This window comes from Selaginella moellendorffii, unplaced genomic scaffold (genome assembly GCF_000143415.4).
Source record: "Selaginella moellendorffii unplaced genomic scaffold, v1.0 SELMOscaffold_53, whole genome shotgun sequence".
NCBI lineage: Eukaryota > Viridiplantae > Streptophyta > Lycopodiopsida > Selaginellales > Selaginellaceae > Selaginella > Selaginella moellendorffii.
Window position 1 is genome coordinate 423,125 of NW_003314314.1, and position 13,347 is coordinate 436,471.

Here is a 13,347-nt window from a genome sequence, read left to right on the forward strand (position 1 = left end):
GACTAAAATCTTCCGAAAACTCTTTAAAATTTGCTAGTATATAGCAATTTTTTTCATAAAAAATAACTTGGTAACTAGAATGACTGAGTCACTTCATGATTATCAAAAAGAACAATATAGAAGAAGGTGCTCCCCTGGGTCTGTCAGTCTTTTGCAATGTCTTGGATTGAACCGGGGACCTCTACTGTGTGAGCCACCCAAGCTCATGAAACCTAGCTTCACTCTGTATCTCCAGTATTCTTTTCTCGATCATGGCTTGGAAGGCATACGCTGAAAGTCTCCTTCCAATTCACAATTGCTGATGAAGGTTGTGCCCAAGATCTAGGCACCGTGCACGAAATGCAAAGATAAGATTGTATCTCAGATCTATTACAACGTCTCAGGTACGTCCAAGAGAAATCTCTTCATGACAATAGAGCTGTTTCAAACTATATGCTTATATTCTGGAAGTGGATGATCCACACTACACATTCACTGACGATTTAAAAAAAATCATAAAGAAGAAGAAGAAGAGGAGTTCGAATCAGGAGATTTCTGAGCCAAACAAGGATAAACATGGCACCTGCTGTTGCTGCTCTTCTAGTGGTCTGAAGCTTGACCATTTCTAGAAGTTCTACGTTTTTTCACTTGCCAGCTTAATCTTATTCCCTTTTCTATTTTTATTTTTAGAGTCTCGACAAAGCCAATGTGGCCGATGAATTCTCGGCCAGCTCCATCTGACAGCCTGGTCGCTCGTCTCGTGAGGAAAGGTCTTCCATAACAACTTTATGAATTCTTCACATGACATTTTTTTAAGTTGTCGTCCACCTTGCCTCTGACTCCTTGTAGTACCGTTGGACACAATCTCACAAGTTCATGTCAAAGTCAATGCTTGTAAACAGGGACTTGACTTGAATAGTGCCTATAGCCAAACTTGCATTGCTTTTTATGAAGCTTTTACGATTCCCCGGAATGATTCCTTCATGCAGGCGTAACATCCTTGAAATTTAATCGCAACGATGGGAACGACCATTTCAACGTAGCACTCGCGTGCTCGGGATGTTAGATGGACAATCCTATTGCAAGAAATTTTTTATGAAAGAAAACGAATGATCTGGTGCTCTACGTTAAACCCTCGTTCGAAATTTATTACAAGGAAAACAGAGAGGAGACATCGATCATCTCATCCACAACGAAAACTCTTTGTGATCAGCAATCAGTCCCGAATTCTAGCAGCAGCAGCAAGAGCAGCAGCAGCAGCAATCGTCCTTTGGCTTCGGCTTGGGCTTTTCCACCTTGATCTCCTGGAAGGATTCCACAGAAATACACTTGCGTTGCTTCTCGGTGGCCTTGAGGATGTCGTCCACCTTGAAATCACCCGTGAAGGTGTAAAAGGGATCGTTAACCTCCACTTTCTTCACACCTGCAAGAGCACGAAGATCTCTTGATCAGCGATCAAAATTTGGGAGAATTTGCGGAAATCTACACTCACCGGAGACGCCGTGATAGATCTGAGACATAATCTTGTCCTTGCATTTGTTGCAAGAGTCCACTTTCAAGACAACCTGCAGCACAGAGCTCGAGATCAAACAAGGCTCAACGAAATCAGCCAGACGCAATGCTCACCTTCCAAGCCATCTTGATTGTCTACGAATTTGCAGATCACAGTTGTGAAATTCGCAGCTTTGACAAGCTTGAGACGCTAGATACCGGAAGACGGAGAAGCGGAAGAGAAGAGGGCCCTGCTGCTGACTGGGGAGACGTCATCAATTTAAGCAGTCGGATGGAATGCTTTCCACGGTTTACGCCGTGTGGAAGCCGGTCTTTGTATGTATGATGAATCCCGCGCACGTTCGTAAAAAGAAAACCTTTTTTTATTATAATACTTTTTATATCGAGACATAGGCGCCAAAGCCCTAATTTTTGGAACAGAAATGTAGATTTGAACTTGATGGTCTCGCTGGCGTGCAAGAGCTGGCGCGCTCACACCGGCGTGGAGCTCCACTTCTGCGATCGTCCACGACGCCATCTCCAGCGTCATCGCGTGCCTCCGCAAGGTCTGTTTAGAAGCAAACATGAGGTTTGTATACAGACAAAAAGTTGTAAGAGTTAACCTCTTTCGAGTTTTCGTTGAATCCCTTTGGCGTTAATCATGGGGATGGCTCCAGTCGGTGTAATCGTTGTTGACGACGTGGAAGTATCCATGTCGGCATCTACAAAAGCAGAAGAAGAAGACGAAATCCTGTTCGAACAGGGCAATGCAAGTTTACAATCACTTTGGACAGCATCCTTTTTCTTTCTTAGCTCACAGCAGCACGACATTCTGATCTGCGATCTACGAGATCCGAGCAACCCTACGTCGCGGCGCGGAATGGAGCGTACTTCATCACATCTGGAGTTGGATCCGGGTCGGTCTAGGGCAAAGCGTCGAGCCTCGCCGCCAAGCCGCGGCCTACGTCAGTAGCACTTCTCTGCGGCACAGATTCCATGCTGACTAGTGATTATCATCGCCAGTCGTCATCAGCAGCTGTACAGCATTACTGGACTGCGGACTAATTGTTATCCCTCTTAATTATTTGAAGGTCTCGGAAGGAATAAGCTGGTGCAATATCATTTGAAGGATGGTTACATGAGAGAGAGAGAGAGAGAGAGAGAGAGAGAGAGCTCCATCTCTCTCCTCCATCTCCATGGAAGAAAGAAGAAGGAAAGTCTGGCAACCTCGGCCGGGAATGGATGAAAACTGGAAAGAGTTCTCTAGCCCTGACACGGAAGCGTTCTCTCCATTTATGAAACAAAGAAAGAAGTTGTACCTTTGGAAGTTTTGCTTGATCGTATCCTGAAAAACTTCTTAGCTCTTAATAGATCATATGTGGATAAAAGATATAATGGAATAGTGCTAGTTGCTGCAACACAATGTGCAGCAATTTATTTTGTGTTGCTGATTAGGCAAATGGGAGAGTTTGAGAATATTCACAACATATTATTATTCTATAAATGTGATAACATAATAGAATGCTTATTACTATTTAACATTTATTCCTTGGAGAAACTACATGGTTAACTAAACTAAAGATAAGGTAGTACCAACTTGAGGAACACCCAATTGCTGGTCTGACGAATGAGCCTAGCAGCTCATCTAGACAAAAAGTGGGGTGAATCTAGTAGGCCAGGGCATTGAGATGGAACAGCTGTTTGCAGGGCAGAAATGTGCTCAAGGACTTGTATACGTATGCGGATCCATCATACACGTGGTGCTCTCTCTCCAGGAGTGCAGATGAAAGATATGTGGATTATATTGCCCAGCTCCTGTTCGACGATCTGCTGCCTCCACCTTAATTGTCTTGGGAAATCACAGCTTTGATCGCAACTGAGACACTAGATACCGAGTCGGAGAGACGGAGACCGGAGAGGGCAAGCCGTACATACTTGGGGCGAAAGATGGACTGCTGGTTCTAGATTAATCATAGATTAATATAAGTAATTTGAATTATATCCCAGCAAGCTACATACGGCAACTCGCATTACTTTTTCGAAGCTTCTACGATTCCCCGCTGATTCCTTTATGCAGGCTTTGTGTGTCAACATCCTTGAAATTTAAACATTTCCGCTCCCCCAAAGATGGGAAGAACCATTTCAACGTAGCACTCGCATGCTCTGGATGTTAGAATCTCAATCCTATTGCAACAAAAATTTGGTGAAATACACCGAATGATCAGGTGCTCTACGTTAAACCCTCGTTCGAACTTGATTACAAGGAAAACAGAGAGGAGAGATCGATCATCTCATCCACAACAAAACCTATATATGATCAGCAATCAGTCCCGAATTCTAGCAGCAGGAGCAAGAGCAGCAGCAGCAGCAATCGTCCTTTGGCTTCGGCTTGGGCTTTTCCACCTTGATCTCATGGACGGATTCCACAGAAATACACTTGCGTTTCTTCTCGGTGGCCTTGAGGACGTCGTCCACCTTGAAATCACCCGTGAAGGTGTAAAGGGGATCTTTAACCTCCACTTTCTTCACACCTGCAAGAGCACGAAGATCTCTTGATCAGCGATCAAAATTTGGGAGAATTTGCGGAAATCTACACTCACCGGAGACGCCGTGATAGATCTGAGACATCATCCTGTCCTTGCATTTGTTGCAAGAGTCCACTTTCAAGACAACCTGGAGCACAGAGCTCGAGATCAAACAAGGCTCAACGAAATCAGCCAGACGCAATGCTCACCTTCCAAGCCATCTTGATTGTCTACGAATTTGCAGATCACAGTTGTGAAATTCGCAGCTTTGACAAGCTTGAGACACTAGATACCGGAGGACGGAGAAGCGGAAGAGAAGAGGGCCCTGCTGCTGACTGGGGAGACGTCATGAATTTATATCCGAGCAGCAGTCGTTCCACTCCGTTTACGCAGAAAGTTTCCCGTAGGAATTGCCGTGTGGAAGCCGTGTTTGTAATCCCGCGCACGTTCGTAAAAAGAAAACGTTTTTTTATTATAATACTTTTTATATCGAGACCTAGAATCCATTTGGCGCCAAAGCCCTAATTTTTTGAACAGAAATGTAGGGTTTCATCTTGATGGTCCCTGGCGCGCTCACACCGCCTGGATCGGCACGCTCGTCGTGCGGTGGAAGATCGCCCCCAATTCGACAGCCAGGGCGTCATGATCCAGGAGGAGCGCCGCCGAATCTGTGGCAAGCACGGCGTGGAGCCCCACTTCTGCGATTGCGTCCACGACGCCATCTCCAGCGTCATCGCGTGCCTCCGCAAGGTCTGGTAACTGGATCTTTGCGAGCTTCGAATTCGCGGATGGATTGGAGTACCTCTCCTCGGGGATGCCAGCGAGTTCCAGCGGCGTTTTGGAGAATCTCTTCACGCCGTCCATGCAAGAAAGCGCTCAAGGGGTTCCTGCAAGCGCTTGGCGGAATGCGCGATTGGATTCGGCCGCATGGTGTAAGACTCGATCTTTGGGTCCGTCCAACAACATCTGGCACGCTCGCTCGCTCCACTGATGGTCTCATCGACGCCATCATGGCTTCCACGACAAGGTGAGTGCTCTGCTCTCTCTTTTCTCCAAAGTTTTCCTTGTTTACAGCATTTCCCCGGAACAGTTACGATACCAGAAATCTTCGAGCGAACACACAGGAACACATAAAGAAAGCAATCACCCAAACAATCTGGCGAGCAAAGACGCAAGAACACATCAAGAAAAAAACCACCCATGCAAGAACCCAGTTTTATTCACGCTATTTGCAGGCTCAGATCTCCAGTTCCAGCTCTTCCAGATGGATTCCTCCGTGCACTCTCGCTTTGTTATCTGTTTAGAAGCAAACACGAGGTTTGTATACAGACAAAAAGTTGTAAGAGTTAACCTCTTTCGAGTTTTCGTTGAATCCCGCAAAGAATTTATTGCCTTTGGCGTTACCTCCAATGGCTCCAGTCGGTGTAATCGTTGTTGACGACGTGGAAGTATCCATGTCGGCATCTACAAAAGCAGAAGAAGAAGACGAAATCCTGTTCGAACGGGGCAATACAAGTTTACGATCACTTTGGACAGCATCCTTTTTCTTTCTTAGCTCACAGCAGCACGACATTCTGATCTGCGATCTACGAGATCCGAGCAACCCTACGTCGCGGCGCGGAATGGAGCGTACTTCATCACATCTGGAGCTGGATCCGGAAGGAATAAGCGAGCGTGTTCCATCGCTAGCTCCATCTCTCTCCTCCATCTCAATGGAAGAAAGAAGAAGGAAAGTCTGGCAACCTCCGCCGGGAATGGATGAACACTGGAAAGAGTTCTCTAGCCCTGGCACGGAAGCGTTCTCTCCATTTATGAAACAAAGAAAGAAGTTGTACCTCTGGAAGTTTTGCTTGATACTTCTTAGCTCTTGCTTCCCTTGACATGCCTAAACGCTGCTTGACACAAGTTAGTAATGAAGCAGTCGCCACAGCAAGGCCAAGCGGATTGCAAATGGTCTGACCAAATCCATGCATGAAAAAAACATGGAACAAAATGGATTGATCGGAACCCATTCTTCCCCCGGCAACCACGACTCTAGCGAGATCCACGTCTCCTCTGGAGTTTTCGTGTCCTTTCAAAGCAAACAAGTATGGATCACAGTATAGAGAGAACTTTGCTGGAAGAAACAACGTACGAAGCGTTTTTTTGGATGTTGATTTTGGATATGATACGCATTCCAGTCGGTTTGTAATCCGGTGGACGTGAGTGTCGACACAAATGCATGCACGCTCTCCACGTTCATCACCTACATAAAGTTTTGGAAGGCAAAATGATTTATAAATAAAATATAAATGAGACAAAACAGATATAAAGCTATAATATATAAATAAAAAATACATATAACTCAATATATTATTCTAAATGAACAAATAAACGAACACAACGAAAAAATAATATAGTATACACAAGGTACAACATGAATATGGAAATTCCTGTCCTACAAATTTCAGCTTACCAAATAACACAAGAAAAATACAAATACTATATAAAATATTACATTTAAAAAAGAAAATAGCAATTGAAATAACACAAAAAATAGCAACGGAAAATGAACTAGTAAATGGAGCAGATGGAGTATTATAAAATGTAACCCATATCAAAGAAGAAAACATAATAGATAGAATCCCCAAATATAGAAACAGGTGAAAAAACAAAAGCTAAAGAGTAAATAAAAATAATTTTAAAAAACAAGATACCAATAAGAAAAGTAACAAGAATAATAAATATTGCTAAAATCCAAAATTATGTTTTAAACAGAACCCACCATATGTAGGAAGAATAATACACAGAGCTTAAGGATCAACAGTAAAACAATTAGAATATGACCTGTATAAAACAAAATATCAAAGACAAGCATATATAACATTATCAAGAGCACAAACATTAGAGGTAATAAAGATGCAGCTAAAGACATAATAAGAATGACAACAGAAGCACCATGGCAAATTAATTTAATAGATTTACAAAAAGAGAAAAAATCTAACCAAACTAATACAAGTTTTAAATATAACATCTGTTACATCATATCAAGAAGATATAAAGAGTGTTTCAATATTATTATTATTAAATATAATGTTTATATATATATATATATATATATATATATATATATATATATATATATATATATATATATATATATATATATATGAAAACCCATATAGCAATATTTCATACAAATGACTATAAATCAGAAAAATTAAAACATTTAAAAACAGAAAAAATGGCAATGTCATATATATCACTAGTGAAAAATAATAAATAAATACAAATACTAAATTTACATAGAAAACCTGGAACAATTATATAAATATTTATAAAATAACTACATATGTATATATATATATAAAATAATTACAGGAAATTTCAATATTGACTATCAAAATGAAGAAGCAAAACCAATGGAGATATATATAAATAATAAAAGACAATACACATTATAAGAAACTAATAGATCATATGTGGATAAAAGATATAATGAAGTAGTACCAGCATACTGGACAGATCAAAACAAATTATATAGTAAAAAATATTAAAAAAAAAAAAACAAAACAAGCATTGCTGCAACACAATGTGCAGCAATTTATTTTGTGTTGCTGATTACGCAAACTGTTATAAATGGGAGAGTTTGAGAATATTCACAAAATATTATTATTCTATAGCGGGGATTTAATGTGCTAGGGCTGGCGGCCGGACGAGGCCGTGATGGCGGGGATGATCGAGTCGTGCTGCAACATAATTGAATGTTTATAATGTTAAACCTTTTTACTATGTAACATTTATTCCTTGGAGAAACTACATGGTTAACTAAACCAAAGATAACTGGTCATCTAGCAGAACACCCAATTGCTGGTCTGACGAATGAGCCTAGCAGCTCATCTAGACAAAAGTGGGATGAATCTAGTTGCCATAAAACTTAGGCCAGGGCATTGAGATGGAACAGCTGTTTGCAGGGTGACAGCCCATGACAGTGGAAAGAAGAGTGGGATGAGGGATCCTTGTCCTCGCAGTTGAGCAAAAACTGGATGTATGCGGATCCATCATACACGTGGTGCTCTCTCTCCAGGAGTGCAGATGAAAGGTATGTGGATTATATTGCCCAGCTCCTGTTCGACGATCTGCTGCCTCCACCTTAATTGTCTTGGGAAATCACAGCTTTGATAGCAGCTGAGACACTAGATAGACGGAGAGCGGAGAGGGCAAAGCCGTACATACTTGGAGCGGAAGATGGACTGCTGGTTCTATATTAATCATAGATTAATATAAGTAATTTGAATTATATCCAAATCTGAACAAACCATAAACCTGTAGACCAAGTCAATGTTTTGAACGAGGATTTGACTTGACCATTGAATAGTCAAGCACGTTCACACAGGTTAGCAAGCTACGTACAGCACGCATTACTTTTTTGAAGCTTCTATGATTCTCCCACTGATTCCTTCATGCAGGCTTTGTGTGTCAACATCCTTGAAATTTAAACATTTCCGCTCCCGTAAAGATGGGAAGGACCATTTCAACGTAGCACTCGCGTGCTCTGGATGTTAGATTGACAATCTCAATCCTATTGCAACAAAAACTTGGTGAAAGAAACCGAAACCCCTCGTTCGATTTGATTAGAACTTACATGAGAGGAGAGATTGATCATCTCATCCACAACAAAACCTCTCTATGATCAGTAATCAGTCACGAATTCTAGCAGCAGCAGCAAGAGCAGCGGCAGCAGCAGCAATCGTCCTTTGGCTTGGGCTTTTCCACCTTGATCTCCTGGACGGATTCCACAGAAATACACTTGCGTTTCTTCTCGGTGGCCTTGAGGATGTCGTCCACCTTGAAATCACCCGTGAAGGTGTAAAGGGGATCGTTAACCTCCACTTTCTTCACACCTGCAAGAGCACGAAGATCTCTTGATCAGCGATCAAAATTTGGGAGAATTTGCGGAAATCTACACTCACCGGAGACGCCGTGATAGATCTGAGACATCATCCTGTCCTTGCATTTGTTGCAAGAGTCCACTTTCAAGACAACCTGCAGCACAGAGCTCGAGATCAGACAAGGCTCAACGAAATCAGAGACGCAATGCTCACCTTCCAAGCCATCTTGATTGTCTACGAATTTGCAGATCACAGTTGTGAAATTCGCAGCTTTGACAAGCTTGAGACACTAGATACGGAATGAAGAGGGCCCTGCTGCTGACTGGGGAGACGTCATGAATTTATATCCGAGCAGCAGTCGGATGGAATGCTTTCCACTCGTTTTACGCGGAAAGTTTCCCGTAGGAATTGCCGCGTGGAAGCCGTCTTTGTATGTACGATGAATCCCGCGCACGTTCGTAAAGAGAAAACGTTTTTTTTATTATAATACTTTTTATAAGACCTATAATCCGTTTGGCGCCAAAGCCCTAATTGTTTGAACAGAAATGTAGGGTTTGATCGCTGGCGTGCAAGACCTGGCGCGCTCACACCGCCTGGATCGGCACTGTTGTCGTGCGGTGGAAGATCGCCCCCAATTCGACAACCAGGGCGTCATGATCCAGAAGGAGCGCCGCTCGAATCTGTGGCAAGCACGAAACAAAGAACAAGGCCAGAGAACTCTGGCCGAGGTTGCCAAACTTTCCTTCTTCTTTCTTCTATGAAGATGGAGATGGAGCTCCAATCTCTCTCCATCATGTAACCATCCTTCTAGCGATGGAACACACTCACTTATTCCATCCAGAAACCTTTAAAACATCATAGCCCGCAGTGGATAATTAAGAGGGCGAGACCGATCGACAAGAATGTTGTACAGCTGCTGATGACGACTGGCGATGGCGATGATCATCCTCAAGTCAGCATGGAAATCCTACTCCGCAGGGAATTGCTCCTGCCGAGAGAGTTAGCTCACCAATGTAGGCCGTGGGCTTGGCAGCGAGGCTCGAGGCTTTGCCATAGACCGATCCAGCTCTCCAGACGTGATGAAGTACGCTCCATTCAGGAACAAGTTCTTCCCGGATCTCCAGTGCCAGCTCTTCCAGATTGATTTCTCAGTGTACTCTCGCTTTATGATCAAACATCAGTTTTGTAGCCTATACAAAGAAAAAGTTCAAAAAAGCTTTACCTCTTTCGAGTTTTTGCAAAGAATGTATTGCCTTCAATTGTGGGATTTGCGCTGCCTCCAATGGCGTACATCTTCCATTCTGTGTAGTCATGGTTGACAATGTGGAAGTATCCGTGTCGGCATCTACCAAAGCAAAAGAAGAATACGAAATCCAGTTAGAAAAGCCAAACCCGTGCGCAAAGAAAGCAAAAGCGTGAGGCTGACCTCGGCATTCTTTCGACTAAACCCTGTTTAAAGTGATTGTAAGCTACAGTCACTTGCATTGCCCGGTCCGCAGTGTAATCGTCGTTGTGTCCCAGGAGCATCCAAAGCGTGAAAAAAAGGAGATCTAGGAGGTGTGAGCGTGCCAGGCCTTGCAGACCGTCAGCAACAAAAGGAGATTGAGAGCGTGGTACCGGAAGATCTGGAGAAAGCGCTCCAAGAAAGAGATTTCTTTCAAAAAATTATGACAAATTTGAAAAACTCAGTTGGCGGTCAATTGGCGCCAAAATCCAAAATGGGGTGAGAGATGCTCGAACTCTCGACCTCAGGATTTCTCAGGAGCTATGAGACCTACGCGCTGACCAACTGCGCCACCACCTCTTCTAGAAACTTCTTATATAATTATAAGTCAAACCGTGCATTTTATTTTTCATCAGATTCATTGGACGTAAGTTCAAGCAAGGACGCCTTCCACGCGGGCGAAACTTTAAGCGGAAACCGAGTGGAAAGGACTGGAAATCTTGCGTCGCACGTTACTCGGGTATAAATTCATGACGTCTCCCCAGTCAGCAGCAGGGCCCTCTTCTCTTCTGCTTCTCCGTCTCTCCGACTCTCGTGGTTATTGGTATCGCTTGTCAAAGAGCTGCGAATCCGTGATCTTCTCGATCAAATTCGTAGACAATTAAGATGGCTTGGAAGGTGAGCATTGCGTCTGGCTGATTTCGTTGATTGTTTGATCTCGAGCTCTGCGCTGTAGGTTGTCTTGAAAGTGGACTCTTGCAACAAATGCAAGGACAAGGTTATGTCTCAGATCTATCACGGCGTCTCCGGTGAGTGTAGATTTCCGCGAATTCTCCCAAATTTCGATGCTGTGATCGCTGAACAAGAGATCTTCATGCTCTTGCAGGTGTGAAGAAAGTGGAGGTTAAAGATCCCCTTTACACCTTCACAGGTGATTTCAAGGTGGACGACATCCTCAAGGCCATCGAGAAGAAACGGAAGTGTATATCTGTGGAATCCGTCCAGGAGATCAAGGTGGAAAAGCCCAAGCCGAAGCCAAAGGACGATTGCTGCTGCTGCTGCTCCTGCTCCTGCTGCTAGAATTCCAGACTGATCACTGACGATAAAGAGTTTTGTTGTGGATGAGATGATCGATCTCTCCTCTCTGTTTTCCTTGTAATCAATTTCGAACGAGTGTTTAACGTAGAGCACCAGATCATTCAGTTTCTTTCACCAAATTTTTGTTGCAATAGGATTGAGATTGTCGATCTAACATCCGGAGCACGCGAGTGCTACGTTGAAATGGTCCTTCCCATCTTTGCGTTTAAATTTCAAATAAAGCCTGCATGAAGGAATCATTGGGGGGAATCATTATCACTTCACAAAAAGTAATGCGAGTTGCTGTAGATTGCTGGCTATAGGCCAGGTAGACGACGTGTGTGAACGTCGTGCTCGTGTCAAGTCAAGTCCCGTTTCATAAGCATTGACTTTGACATGGACTTCTGAGATATTTCTGTCCAGTGGCAGTACAATGAGTTGTATATATATTTTATGTGATTGTATGGATACAAAACCATGTCCATCCCAGATATCCCACTGAAAACAACCTCTAGGCTCCATCAGTGTCCCTATTGTATTAACAGGGAGCTAACCCTAGGTCAACCATAAAATATTTTTGGAATATTCCTATGCTTCTGCCATTTTAGAATATAAATGAAAATCCTCTATAACCCTGTAGGTTGCAGCACATTGCATTGCCAAGGAATCTCCATTCTTTGTTGGGTATGGAAGATAATTGATTTCTGAAGAAAGTAGTGTAGCCAGATCAGAAAAATTTAGATCATAAGTAACCAATAAACAACTAGCTTAGAAAATTGCTTCTCAAGAAATCTGACAATGTGTAAGAAAGGAAAAGATTCTTTACAGTTAATTAAAAGTTGATCAAGATTGTCTAAAGGACATTGAAAGGATAAAAATTTTTGAGTGAAGCCACATGTTGATATGCCATTGACAAGGATCTGGAACTGATTTACAAATGCAACACATTTTTAGCGACTGCAAAAGAATAAGTAACAATTTATTTTCTTGGACTACAGGATGAAAACGGTGCCATGAAAAGAATTAGTAAGATGTCTTTAATACAAGAAATAATTGATGAGTTTATTCAATAAAGTTAGTAGAAGCTAATTTATTTCATCATTAACCCCTCTTTACCACCCTTTATTATAATTTATAGAATGACAATGCTATTTTTTTGTATTTATTTATTAAAAATTAATTTATTTTCTATCTTGGCAAAAGAATATATAGTTATGCATTAAGAAAATTAAATTTCTATGATATCTCTAAATAAAATTATATAATATAGATTTTTTAGATATAAAGTAACTTTCCTTATTTACCTTACTACATTTCACATTTCACACAATTGTTTTCTGGAAGAATTTGAAACCCTAATACTTATTGCAATTGAAACTAAATAAAATTAATTAATAAATTTACTACTTAATATTTTTTATCTTGGTTAAGCAAGTAGTGGATGGATAAACCTAAAAAAAAATTGATATTATTTAAAATAATCTTGTAATTATAAATTATAATCATATTTATAATTTAAAATAAGCTTTTCTTTAACAATTTTTAGAGGATCTTGTGGTTGGAGATTGGATGATGCATCATAAAAGGCCTAAATAAGAATATATAAAATTACAAATTATGGACGTGTTACTTTTTTTTGTTTTTTTTACTTATAAAGATAAATATCAATATAGATAAATCTTGTTTATTCACTAAAGTTAAATTATAATCACTATAGGAAAAACAATCTAGCTAAATTTAGGCTATAAATTATTTTTAAAAAAAATATTAAGTAATAATAAAATTATTTATAAGACTGGGTGACAAAAAAATGAATATGACTAACAAGGATGAAGGTTATAATTAACAAAAAATGGAGAATGATACGTTAAATAATGCTAAGAATTATTATAAAAAAACTCATTAAAAAAAGAATATCATATAATCATTATATCAAAAAAATTTAAAAACTTGAATAATA

The 13,347-nt window shown here is 41.1% G+C and overlaps 1 protein-coding gene and 1 pseudogene across 1 annotated transcript; one reads left to right on the plus strand and one right to left on the minus strand.

Moving 5' to 3' along the window:
- The first annotated feature begins 4,552 nt into the window (after positions 1-4,552).
- On the plus strand, positions 4,553-5,376 carry LOC112350697. The gene is made up of 2 exons (XM_024687352.1): positions 4,553-5,022; positions 5,086-5,376. The coding sequence occupies exons 1-2, from the start codon at positions 4,553-4,555 to the stop codon at positions 5,297-5,299; spliced, it is 684 nt and encodes a 227-aa protein (XP_024543120.1). The 3' UTR covers positions 5,300-5,376.
- Positions 5,377-9,450: 4,074 nt separating this feature from the next.
- Positions 9,451-10,393, minus strand: LOC9660848 (annotated as a pseudogene).
- Positions 10,394-13,347: the final 2,954 nt, after the last annotated feature.